General features: G+C 39.0%; 1 protein-coding gene across 1 annotated transcript in view; it reads right to left on the bottom strand.

Annotated features, from left to right (window-relative positions):
- Positions 1-2,305: 2,305 nt before the first annotated feature.
- Positions 2,306-13,554, bottom strand: part of pde11a (phosphodiesterase 11a) — a 36,754-nt gene continuing 25,505 nt past the window's right edge. The window contains exons 15-20 of the mRNA XM_055032277.1: positions 11,521-11,621; positions 11,269-11,346; positions 11,117-11,180; positions 10,837-10,911; positions 9,187-9,270; positions 2,306-5,915 (exon numbers count right to left, since the gene is read on the bottom strand). Coding sequence (XP_054888252.1) covers positions 5,682-5,915; positions 9,187-9,270; positions 10,837-10,911; positions 11,117-11,180; positions 11,269-11,346; positions 11,521-11,621 — 636 coding nt within the window. The 3' untranslated portion in view covers positions 2,306-5,681. The remainder of the gene's footprint in view (positions 5,916-9,186; positions 9,271-10,836; positions 10,912-11,116; positions 11,181-11,268; positions 11,347-11,520; positions 11,622-13,554) is intronic.

The following is a 13,554-nucleotide window of genomic DNA, read 5'->3' on the forward strand; positions in this document are numbered from 1 at the left end:
CAATCACAGGGCAAAGATGTTCTTGCAGCTCTGAAGCCTTAATTTATTCTGGCAGATGTGCAGCGGAAGGTCAGCAGAAGCCTGAAAGCAGGTTTGTGTTTGTTCTGCCATGCACCACGCAGAGCTCAAGGTAATCCTGCACAGCAGAGTTGAACAAAATATGCCTTTTGCTTCCTGTCAGGAAAAATCCAACCTCCTCTCCTCCCCTCCCCCATCAACCCCCATGTACCCCTCTCTCTCGTTCAACACATACTCTTTTGGGAGTCGTTCTCACCCACACATCCTCCCACACACAGCGGACTGACGTCACAGCCAGCCAGCAGCGACACGGCTCAGCCTTGAGCGATGAAATCCACTGCTGCTTTGGCTCTACTTTTAAGATTTTGTGAATGGAAACAGCTGATCCCGACAGAAGGCAAAGGAGCATTCAAATCCAAACATTTAAGTAATTACAACAGTATTTTGATTGAAACGTATTAAAATTGTTAAAAGGAAGGTCTTAATCTTCTTTTGCATCGTTGCCCATAAAATTTCACATGCATTTCAATGAGATGTGCTGGAATCTGCAGCGTTTCGTTTATGTATTTTTTAAGTGCAGATACTCATCAGTCCACAGGAGGTCAGCATCACACAGAGAAACCTCAACTTTGAGACAATCAGTTTTTTTGTTTTTTTTCCCTGAATAATATATATTTTTGCACAATTTGTGAACAAATCAGTTTGAAATGTTCTTTATTTTCAAGCCAATACATATGGTTTGCACTTTAAGCCAACTATTTCTAGACTATTTGGACAGTGGTATATTTTTCGGTCATTTTCAGTAGTAGTGTAAAATTTTAAATTGAAAAGGCGTGATTTTAATTTTAAATTATAACATAAAATATGTGGTGCTTTATAAACAACCCCTTTCCAGTAAAATACATAGAACAATGCCTCCACAGCCATGAGAAGTCATTTAACTAGTTAGTTGTGCATAATCTCATATATCGATACAAATCCAGCTGAGCTGTGAAGGCCTGAGAGGTTTTTTTTAAAGGGCATTAGTGAACAAACGCCATCATTACGACCAATGGGACTTAGTTCTTGGCAAGGAAACAATCTTTCAGCTGCTTGAGGGCAGCCTGGCATAGAGGCACAATATGTTCCCGTTTCTTTTGTAGATTCTATGAAAAAACAAACATACTAGCACAGTTTGACAGAAAATAGTATTTTACAGGAATGGCAGAATAGAGTAGGTGAAAACTGAAGGCATGGTCTGCTGTAATACAAATTCTGTGTTTTCTCACGTAGAAGAAAGAAATGAGCCCAATTTGTGGGTAATAATCAAAAGGACAAGCTCCTGAGAACAAGTGTCTGAAATGAGCTTCGTCCTTCAAGAGGCTGGACTTTTCAAGGAGAATGAGGATGAGGAGCTCAGGAATCCACATATTTGATACCCCCAATCACATCCAATGAGCGGGTACTGTGGGGTTAATGTTCATTACAGTCCTGATGTTCAGGGTTGTAAGAAAAGTGAGTAAAAAGCAGCCAAAATCTGCAAAACAATTCGGAAAGAGCTTCAGAAAGTCTGATGAACGTATTGATCAAGACCACCTTCAAAGATTGATGGATAATCTGCATATTTGCAGGCAAGACCAGAATCTTTAAACAGCATTGTACATCATTAAAAAACAAAAAATCTCCTCTGGGATGTTCTCTATCATTAACACAACACACTTAATAAACACATAAACATGTTAAATCTATCCTTCAGGAACTAAAGATTTCTTTTTAATTCTGTTTTATTGTGAACAGGTTAGCTGTTAGCAGTGTTGTAAGAAAAGTGAGTATGCTATGCATTGTGTTTCATTGTGTAATATGTATATTACTCTTCTGAGATATTTTACATAGTTACAAAACCAAATCATCGATGGATTTAGCCATGTTTACTTATGAGTGGATGCGAACTTCCTCTGTTCTTGTATCGATTTCTTGAGCAGACTATTGATAAATTTTGTCGCAAAAACAAAATGTTTATTCAAAGAATTTCTATCACTAGGTCTCGCAGATGTATGGACTTCTTGGCATTTTATTACATCACAAACACATGTCAATGTATTTTGGGAGGAATTTCACATGTCTGATCAACTTGAAGTACTGAAAGTTGCTTAGCAGATAGAAGAGTTTGGGCTAAAGTAATGAAGATGAACAAAAATGTGGATGCATTTCTATCTAGTCTCATATAATCTTCTGCTCCCTGCAATGTTGCCATGTTTTATTATACATATTTCTTAGTTCTTCAGAAACAAAAACCGAACACGTGTAGGAGATTTCTTTTTTTTTTCTTTATTCAAATTCTGAACAGAAACAGAAGTACATTTGCCTTTTTCATGCTCTGGCTTTCCTTCAGATTAGCCCGTCTTTAATAAGTCAAAAATCCAAACCAGGAGAGAAATACAAGAGGAAAAAGGAAGAGGAAAGTTTGTCCACGTGTGGAGCCCTAATAGAAAAATAGAAGAGCATTATTCATATGTAACTCACGCAGCATAATGCAGGAGAATTTAAGTCATGCATGTCTGATGAGATAAGGTGTGTGCTAGTCAAAATACGAGGTATTTGTCGGCTCACTTTGTTTGCTACATCCTCAGCAAATTGGTTGAGTCGAGACTGCATTAAACATGCGATTCTGGTCGTTTTCTGTTGAGCTCTTCAAATAAAACACAGGAGATCCATGCCTCACAATGTGCACAGTCACATTAGAAACGCCAGCCCACAAAGCTACAACATGACTCATAAGGCATACCCATACTCAGAAATAATGCAGTTCGAACAATACCAAAAGGAAAGCTTTGATATTAGATGGGCACTCCAGTTTTCGTGTGTCAGTCTTCTGCAGGAAGGAAAACAAATGGTTGGATATGTAGGCTCTGAGCAAAGCTTAGAAATGAAAGAAAATAAAGACTCAGGCTTTCTACAGTTTTAAAAATGAAACAAATGGATTTACTCAGAGTCAGGCTGTTGACGGCCTGACTCCATGGAAGCTGTGCTTTAAGCAGATCTGTGCTTGACTAAAACACCCAGTGACCTCATGGTGCCTTCAGATGGTGGTCTGCATGAAAAACAAAAATGCTTTCAAAAATTTCATAAACTCAAGCCTGAAAAACAGAAGAAAGGATACAGGGAAGATAAGAAGATAGGAGACAAGAAATGATAAAAGAAGGAAGACAGAGAAAGGAAGAAAGTAAAAATAAAATGAAAGGAAGCAAAAGAAAAAAGAAAGATATGAATAAAAGAAAGAAACAAAGTGGGGAGAAAGAAAAGTAGGAAAAAAGACAAAAAGAAGTAAACACAGAAAGATGAAAAAGGGGGGAGGGTTGATATACAAAATCAATCATAAGAAAAAGAAAGAACAGGGAAGAAATGAAAAGAGGAAATTTAAAAAGAAAGGAAGGACATAACATCAAGGAAATGAGATGTGGAATCATGTCAAGAAATACAATATGTTGCTTATTTTCCGGACTTTTGCTGATTTGGAAAAATATTCCAGATTTCACATACTGTGTGGGACTCCAATATATATCCATCTGACTTTTGATGTGCAGATTACATCAAAAGGGTGATTCGTTTCACTTTAATGGTTTATGAACAGAAAACCTAACAAAGTTTTCCAATCACTCCACCTGGTCTCTTTTGATGATTCTACACAAACCTAAAATGCTTCATACTTCTGCAGACTTCTTATGTGCAATCTCAACATTTGTAAGATTGTGCATAGAAGCTCAGTCTGACTCTCAGCTAGTATAAAACTGGCACATTGTAATGTGAGGAATAGCTTAACAATTAACCAGAATGTTGAATTTTCCTAAATGTTAAGTCAAATTTATGGCACCTACACCTGAGAAAACATCAAATGGGGCACAAAAGGCAAACAAAGATCTACACAATAGGAAATTGTTTGTTGTTTTGCTTTATGTAATCCAGTGCTGGTTTAAGACATACTCTAGTAGTATGTGTTGCTATAGCATTTCTGCAAAGAAAAAATGCATTGTGTTTCAGAAAAGAGCAGATTGAGATAAGACTAGATATTTCCATGTCCTGGTTTAGGTTACAAATTATTTCTTTTTGCTAAATGCAATAATAAGGGATGTGTCCAAAAAAATGTTTTTGTCCTTGAGTGCATTTTTCGAATGTAAACTGGCTTTTTATCATTGTTTTGGAGATATGGCTTCTTCCTCGTTGATTGACATTTTAGTTCATGTAAGTACAAGACTTGTTTACTAAAAGCACTATTACAGAATCGTTACGAAGTCAGAAGGAGACATAGAACCTGTCTCCTTCCTGGTATCATAGACTCAGCCTTAGATTAGAGCTATTGGCCACAGATCGTATCTACTGGCTTCCAGGATCTTTTTTGAGGTTTACTAGAGCCTGGAGGAACCTTATGTCCCTTCTGGCCTGGGAATGCCAATGCACTGGAGAGTTTCATTGGATATTTCTTCTGCATGTAGACTCTAAGCAGCAGTCTTGAATAGGTGGAAGACTATAGATGACCACTAGAGATGTTCTTTGCAGACGTATCATTTTTTCTAAAGCCTGTTTCACTTTAATTGATCAGTAAGAATAATTCTGCAGGAATCGAGTTGATTATGTTTCCCTTTGACAAAGTTAAGTGTTTTTAGGACATTTTAAGTTTTTGTTGCTCACTGCAGCCTTTTATATTCCTGATAATCATAACAGTGGAATGAGCTTCTACCATTGGTGCAAAAGGTAAAAAAAAAAAAGAAAAAGAAAAAAAAGAGGTACCCTGAAAATATCTAACCATGGCTTTTGAAATAAAATGTGACATTTTGTGTTCCAGCTGTCAGTACTGAATCATCAGAGCTGAAGTTTCGCCCTGCAGAAATTCATGTGATATGAGAGCAACTTTTCTCAAGGCACATTGTGTATATTTGTGTGACAAGAGAGGTATGTATAAAACTGAGCCAAAATATATTTCAATTTGTCAGTTATTAATAATTCTTTGCGGCAAACTAAGGGGTCAAGACATAGCTGCAATCGTTGGTTTTACAAATTGTGGTAGAAATTCAGCACAGTTCAACAAGAATTTCCATAATGTGAGAACCTCACACAGAGGCCATGCATTTTTCAGTAGGATCTGGAAACAAGGCACAGGAAGGGAGGGAGCACATAATTCAATTTGCATTGCAAGCCACAGGTCCTACTGTTTCTACACCTCTTCATCCTTCAGAAGAGGCTCTACAACCACAGTCCAATGCATAAAGTTTCAAACAACTCAAAAGCTTATTTACAGATTTACAAAAAAAGATTCTTCAACCTCTGGACAAATGCGAGCAACACAGAGATACCAAGAGCAAAAATAAAACACAACAGAGACAAACAACACTCTTCGTGTCTTTTGCCAGAAAGTCAGAGCAACACAGTGTTTGATTTTCCTCTCCTCCCTGACGAGGTGTCATCATCTGATCTTCAGTCGCTCTGATGAGCCGGCCAAATGCGGCTATGTCAGCCTTCAGCAGAAAATCTGAAGGGATCGAGTCACACTCCCGAGTGTTACAGCTCATCTCTGGTTGCAAAAGCGAAGAGGAGCAGAGCCCAAGAACCTCTGCATGCACTGCCTCTGCTGCAGGCTGCATTCTGGAGAATTAAAAAAGGCCAGGGACGTTTCAGCTCTTCAGCAGAAGCTAACTGGCCGTCTTGGATGGTGTGCTTTCAGAGTCGCCGCAGCAGCAGGGCGTGCTGCCGGCTTTGTCCGCTGGGCAGGCTTTGGTTTCCGTGGCATCGTCATTGTAGGGGCTGGCATGGGCGGAAACACTCTGGCCACTTTGTCTCTTCTTGTTCAGGTCCTCCCAATTGGCCCTGTTTGCTCGAATCATATCAACCATTGGCTGAAGTTTGGGATTCAACTTGACAAGAGTCTAAAAAGAGATGGAAGAAAAATCTTTAAAAACAGTTACATAGTTACATAAAATGTTTTTGTGAAATCAATTACTGTGTTAAAATGTGTATAATTGATCATACACTGATGCTTCATTAAGACACGATTGTGAATTATGAAGTTATAAAAGTTAACTCTGGTTCAACGTCCAGTTGGTAAAATATTTCTAGAAAACCTCGATGTTTCTCTCACAGTCTAAGTCAGTTGCAGCTTTTCAAAGTTTCCGAGACATCGGTGGTTCGCTTTGAGATTTGAACGTACTGCTGCTTAATAATGAACTCAAACTCGGCATTGTTCATCGAATGAATAATTTAAGGAAGAAGAAATAAAACAATATGCATAGAGGGAGAACAACCCACGACAAAAGTGAAAACAAACAAGCACTTGATAGCTGCAGTCCATCAAAACGCCTGCTCTTTAAAGATTAGAAGCACATGTGTGACTGAGATTAGTTGCTGTTGTCATTTTTCTCTGTTCAGGTGTAACTGGCAGGGTAAGCAAACTTGTCACCTTCCACTTGATAAATTACCAGGAAGACATTGTCTAACAAGTCTCTGCAATTACTTATTGTGTCATTAACTCTGTTTCATATGCAAATATAACATCTGTATGCATCCAATTCACAAAAGTGAGGAAATAAGTGTGAAAAGTCTCCAGTTAACCCTTAACTTTTAAACAACAGCGCAAATAGGGGTGGGTGTGAAAGGCATCCATTTTTCCAGAGATAAATTGGTCATATATTGCAGTTGATTGAGGAATCTCTCAAAGAAGGATCCAAAGCTACATGTTTAAAAATATACCCCAAGTAAGGCTAGGATCATTTCTATCTCACCAACAAGTTAAGGTAATTCAAAATTAAGGAACAAAAGTAATGAAGATAACTTTGAGAACTACATTAAAAGAATAGTAATAACGTTTGTCATTTGTGAACAGAATGATCTTGATTGAATATTTTTTGATAATATTGTAGTTTACATTTCCCCCCACCCCCAAAATATTTTTGTCTCCATGCTTCAGATACTAAACAACAAATTTAAAACATTTATGTCTTCAAACATCTTTACTCCTGCTGACACTACTGCACATTAGACTACATTATTGGGACAGACAATGTTGTTTTATGGTCTGATCATTTTGTAAAAATTTATCTTTGAGGCCTTTGTGCTAATTTTTGCAGCAACTAAAGGTTTGCATAATTTTTTTCCACCCATGTCAGTATATATTTTATAATTTTGTCAAAAAATAATAAATGATTAGGTATACTATTGTATTAAACAACAAAACAAATAGGGGGGGTCGAAAACTTGTAAAAACAAACACACAAAAAAGTACAAAATGCCCCGTGAATATTTGCTGTGTTTTTACAGCACTCTCTTTGGGAGATTGCTCAGTTATTTCCGCAGCACGATCGCTCCATTATTTAGTCTTAGAGAGACAGAAAGAGTCTACCGTCTCGTGCTGAGGTATGAGGACGGAAGCTTACATAATCGGGGACTATTAATATTCCACCACCACCAGGATGAGGAGATCAGCGAAATCAAGAACAAGATCTCTTACACCCACGGACAAAAATCCTACCGCCTCTGAACTTTTCTCTGTTCGCCTCCCCCCTGCCCTCCTCTGCCTTTCCCTCCTCCAGCAAGTTTAACTGGCAGAAGCAAAAGCGTGAGCTCCATATCTGCATTCTCCAAACATCAGTCCTTCAGATGAGGCAGAATCTCCTCACCCCCTACACGCACTGAGCTTTGCCATGTTAGCATCTACACACCACAGACAGTAACACCAGTGAAATTACAGCCCAGCAAAGATTAGTCCATTCGAACTTGCACCGACTGATCGGAAGACAATTCATCAGCACTCTGGAATTACTTTCATAATACCAAAAAGTAACGTGCTTCTGTACATTGCTGTGGAGATCAGTGATTTATTTCTTTAACAACTCATCCTCTTTGTGAGTTTCATCAATGTAACTTGATCACGCATCATGCTTTGACAGAGCTGATCTCCTCAGTAAGTTTGCCTTTTTCCTCCTCCCACGCAGCTGCTGGATGTGGGAGGGGCAGACCAGCCTCGACTGACGTCACACACAAACACAAACTTGTATATAGGCGCATTGCTAAATAGGCTGGCTGTTCACAGAGTACTGCATCCTAGCATTTTAAGGGAATGTTTAGTGGAAGGGAAAAGTCTGGATGAAAAACAGGACATAAGCAACAGAGATAGCTCCAGGCTTGATAGAGTTATGGATTATAACATTTACTTTCATGGCTGGTCACACACAGCCAAAATAACCAATAACTGGTTCTATGACATGGGTATCACCACACGTGATTAGCCAACAAACTCACCTGACCTGAACCTTGTAGAAAATCTCCACAACTTTCTAAAGAAGATGATTCAAATCAGCAACTCTGACAATGCAAACAAGCTGGAAGTCACTTACAGTAACCAGGGCTTCCTGAAAACCTCAGCAAAGTCACAGACCAATGGCCACTGAGTGGATAGACTGTACAGTACCACACTTTTTCTTTCCACTAAACTTTCCGTAATATGTTAGTACTCTGAGATCAGCCAAGCAGCAGTGAAGCTTTGTAGCTTCACTGTCCTTGTCAAGTTGTCAGTTCTTCCTTATGATTGTGTGGATAATATGCTTATTGAAAATATTTTTACTTGCCAAATATTGTCATTTTTGAAGGCTGAAAATTAAATGGAATACACAAAATATTATCCTCTGTGTGATATTCAAATTCACTGAGACAGACCCAGACAAGTTAGAATAGCAAAAATCTCCCTAAAAAGTAACCAGGAAGTAACTCGACTTCATATTTTTACATAGCAAAGATTCATCTGTAAAAGAAGCCAGAATTTCCTGTGTCTAAAGCTAATAGAGGTCAAAAGTGAAGCCACTGCAGACCGTCTTACAGAGGAGATTCAACCTGACTCACATCTCTATTCGCTCACAGTCACAAAGTGCACGCTCGCTCTGCTGCTCTGAACAAGAACGTAACCTTGAAGCTTTTTCAGAGCGCCTCGATTGAAAGCGTTTCTCTCTTTCACAGAGAAACCTGCGCCTGCAAAGAAAGTCAAACACTCGCTGGCGACAGTTTCACTGCTGCCGTCAGCGAGGGACAATAACCGAGGAAGGACGGCGTCTGCTGATGTCAGAGGCGGATGTGCTACAAGCGTGACACAGTGAAGGCCGGAGAGCAGCCATTCGTGTGGGTTTTCTTTCTTTTTTTCTTCTTTTTTACCTCGTACAGAGGCGAGCAGATTCCATCAATCCACTCCAGCTGCAGCCCAGGAAGCTCATCCTTCCTGTTACGGTCAAAGATGGCCTGAAAGGCAAAAAGAGAGAGAGAGAGAGAGAGAGAGAGAGAGCAAGAGTTGTTTGCTGTTATGATTTTCATGCTCGTACAGGCCCTGAAGTGTTGCTTTTAGTGCTCTCCTCTTAGGAACTTCTTCTTTCCGCTCTCAAGTCAGATGAGTTTATTTCACGCCCATTTTCTCCTCTCCCTCATTCATGCAGCCTGAGCTTAAGAGGCTCAGCTGAGGCTGCGCTTCAGAGATAGTTACCGGGCTACGACTCAGAAGTTAATATTTCATTTCCAACGCCCACATACAACAGAGAGCTAAAGGTTCGGCACAAGCAGCAGACCTGAGACTGACCTGAAATATTACTTATTTCAGAGGGGAGGCAATGTGGCCAGGCTCGATTACTTAATTGCAGGCAGAAGCCAGACAGTTTTCTCCTTTCTAGGCTGACAGTACACCTCTGCTGGCTGCAGCCATGAGGGTAATGGAAATATTTCTGAATGAACACAATCTTTGTAATTAGGACCATTTCTAAACCAAGTTACATTGTCACTGTGCATACCTTGTGACCATTTTCATATTTTGTCTCATTTTGTCAATTTCACTGTTTCATTGGGATGTAAAGTGGTAAACCAAAACAAAGGCGCGCGTGATTGTCCTCTCATTGTCATGGAAATGATGGAAAAGGAAAATGTAGAGGCATCTTAAGTTAAATGCCAGGTTAAATTAAACATAAAACAATCTTTTGGATCTCGAGACATCACTACGTATGGCAGATTGTTCTGAATACAACATCCACATAATGGAGGCAGTATTATGCTGTGGGAATGTTTCTGTTCAGCAAGGACAGGGGGAATCCTGAAAGAAAAGCTATTAAAGGACAACAACCATAAAAAGCCAGACCAACATTGGGATGGCTTATATGAAAGTATTTCATTGTGTTAGATTGGCCCAGTCAAAGTACTGACCTAAATAGAATGAAGAATCTGTGACAAGACTTTAAAATTCATGCTGTTAAATGTTTTCTATCCAATCTGCCTGTGTTTCAGTTCTTTTCCAAAGAAAAATAAAAACAATTCTTGGTTTCTGGATGTGCAAAACAGGAATTTCTACGATAACTTTGAGAATAAACACAAATGTAGTCCACACTTTTTAGATTTTCATTCCTAAAATCTTTGGAAACCATTCACAACTTTACACCTAGTTTAAATGCATTCACTATATTTTGTTGGTCTAAAGTCACAGTAATAAATGTTGAAGTTCTGGGGTTTATGGTGAAAAATGGGAGGGGAAAAAATCCAACAGCATAAATAGTTTTGCAAGGCCTTGGGTCTGCAAAACTGTCTTTGGGTTTGCAGATGAACCAATAGAAAAAAATCTGCTATGAATGCAGGGCAGCGGCGCGGTCAAGCTGACCCTACATTTTCCTCAAGCTAAGAGACACAAGCTCTCGTGTTTCCTACAAAGTCAGTGTGTTTCCGAACAGCAGAAAAAATATATCATCGTGTCGGCATCATCAGCTCTCAGAGGGCAAGGGGGTGAGAGAAGCTGCAAAAAGCACAAACGCTGAGCTGGTCTGATTTACTCACAGAGGGCGTGAGCTTTAGCTCCAGTCGTTCTCGGTCTCCCTGCTCAAAGAATTCACTCGTCACCAACTCTGCAACCTGAGGAAGAAATTGAAAGAAAATCCTACTTTTTTAGTATTAAAAGGGTGGAGAGTAGTGAGCTGAATCAGTGTATTATAGACCAGTCCCCCAACTAAGCAGCTTTGTTAGGAAGCAAGAAAGATCGAAATCATCTACTCTGATAACTTTCAGCCCCGTGTGAACATAAGAAACACGTTAACACGTTTCACAGCATATTTGTCACCTTGTGTGATATTTCCCATGGCTTCGTGACAGCTCCAAGATCGCAGGCTGTCATCATCATAGACCTGAGAAGAAGGAACAGAGTTATATTAAGCCTTGGAAACTATGACGTGTGTATTTTGTACTTTCAGGGACAACTAGACACAACCTCACCTGCACATGTCTCTGTGAGCCTTAACATTCCAGTTGTACTCCCCTTTGCTGACCAGTTCAAAGAACGTGTTTCTTTTCCTGAAGGGAAGGAAACAAAAGACCTTCTGGATGAAGTTGCAAATCGCATTCTGTCCACGAGGGGGTGCTGTTCGCTAGAACAACCACTCATCTCAGCAAGCAGTCTGCTGAAATGAGCCTGACGGCTGCCAGTGCGCTTTATGTTGTGGATTCAGTGGGTTTAGAGGAACATACTCAAAGTAAAGCGTGAGGTCTGTGGCCAGGATGGACTGTTTGAGCAGCTGCATGAGGTCGCTGTACTCCGTGGAGGAGAGGTTGGAGAAAATGTTGTGACCCTGTGGAGACAAACCTGGTTATTACACGACAGAAAGAGCACAACGCTTCACATCAAAAATACTGGCCGGCTCTGTGCGAATTACTTTTTAGATTCCTACCATCCTTAATACAGATTGGACACCCTGTTGAATATTCAGTTTTCAGGACATTTTCATCTATTGATATTTCTTAATATACCTCAGGAAAAAGCCTTCACTGCATAATTCCTGCTGGATGTTTGACCACTGATGAGGCTTAAAATGCATCCAGTCTGACTGGATTTAAGTTATTTAGTCAGGAACACAATCCAACACTTTCAAATAGCTCTAACATTTTTGCATAAGAGAGTGGTCAGACATCCATTAAGACTATCCTAGAGTCTTATTAATGGCAACAAAAGAAGATGTGAATTGCAGAGTTACATTTATGAAAATAACAGTGGAAGTGCATCTATATATATTCGAGTCTGTAGGTATAATTTTGACCCTAATGGCCTAAAGAAAGTTCAAACTAGTCCACTCAATTGTACTTCATGAACCATTAAAAGTTAAATATTCAACATTAAAACCCTAAAAATGACTGTTACAATCCTACCAAGGACAATAAATTCACATGAAAATAATAATATTAAAAAATCTGTTTTTAATTTCAGAATTTTGACTTTATTTCTTTTGGGAATTCTGAGATTAAAGTTATAATTCTAAAAAAAAAAAAACAATATTAATGCAGACAGATAATTGGGAGCAGCCAGCTTCAGTGACAAAAAGGTGTGCAAGAGGTGAACTGACATTCTAGAGGAACATGTTGGATTTAAGTGATTTTTTTGTGGTCCTAATCCTCTTTCTTACAACTATTGAAACGTTAACATGGTGCCTTGCACAAGCTGGATCAACTCTTAAAGCAGAGCGTTAAGCGTGATTTGTTTTTTCATCTTAATGGTGCTCCAAGTTATTTTCTGATCAAACCAATGCAGACATGAATGTGCCACATTTAATATACCAGCCGACTGCTTCCTCCATCCATGACTATGTTTGAAACATGTCTGCGTTGTTGAGCCAACTTCCTCCTGCTGCTTCACTGAAAGGCATGCCTGCTTTCGCTTCAGTGGCTCAAGTCACAAAATCAGTTCTAGTTTTAGTTTACAGGCTCATAGCCACCATGCTGACTTTTCATAGCAGGACGCACACAAACCTTTCACATAAAATTAAGGTTTTAATCCAGTTAAACCAAAAAAGGCATTCACAAATTTGTGGCAGTATGCAAAATCATTGCCCAGAGCGTTTTTTTTATTATTATTTCTGCACTTAAATGATTCCTACAATTAAATAAACCATGACTAGTCCATCTCCTGTTGCCTGTGATGTAATGGATGCTGTGGGAAAGGAAATTCCTCCAGTTTAGCACATCATAATGTGTTTACCAGGTCTTGGAGGTGGTGCTGTAAATGTGGAAAATACGACTGAACCTTCTATGACTTAAAATGAGTGGAGTCTGATCAATTTCCTAAACTCACATCAGCATGAGGCTGAAAACATGTATCAAAAGGCGAACATATCAGCAAATTTCACCATTTAATTTTTTATGCATTGTTTTTTGCTTGTTGGAGTAGAACCATATGTAGTTGCCGAAGCTATCTGACATTGTGAGTGGGAAAAATCTGCAGAGTCTTAACGTCATCACTACACACAAACTGGTTTTAAACATAATTAGTAAAATAATTGGGTGGTAAAAAAAAAGAATAAAAGAGAGAGATACATTCATGTCTGTGGTTTCTGATTAGAAGCTAGTTGTCAGATTATTATCTGAGATTCTGTTACGTTCACAAGTTTGAATTTATTGTGAATTTTCTCCAATTCACAGAAACTCAGTGTTGAGTTTTATTTTTAACACTATAACAAATCAAAAGGCTTTTTCATGGGATTTTTTCCAATGAAACTAATTGGATCTGTGTAG

The sequence above is a fragment of the Poeciliopsis prolifica genome, unplaced genomic scaffold, assembly GCF_027474105.1.
Source record: "Poeciliopsis prolifica strain line A6 unplaced genomic scaffold, Auburn_PproV2 SCAFFOLD007, whole genome shotgun sequence".
NCBI classification, from domain to species: Eukaryota; Metazoa; Chordata; class Actinopteri; order Cyprinodontiformes; family Poeciliidae; genus Poeciliopsis; species Poeciliopsis prolifica.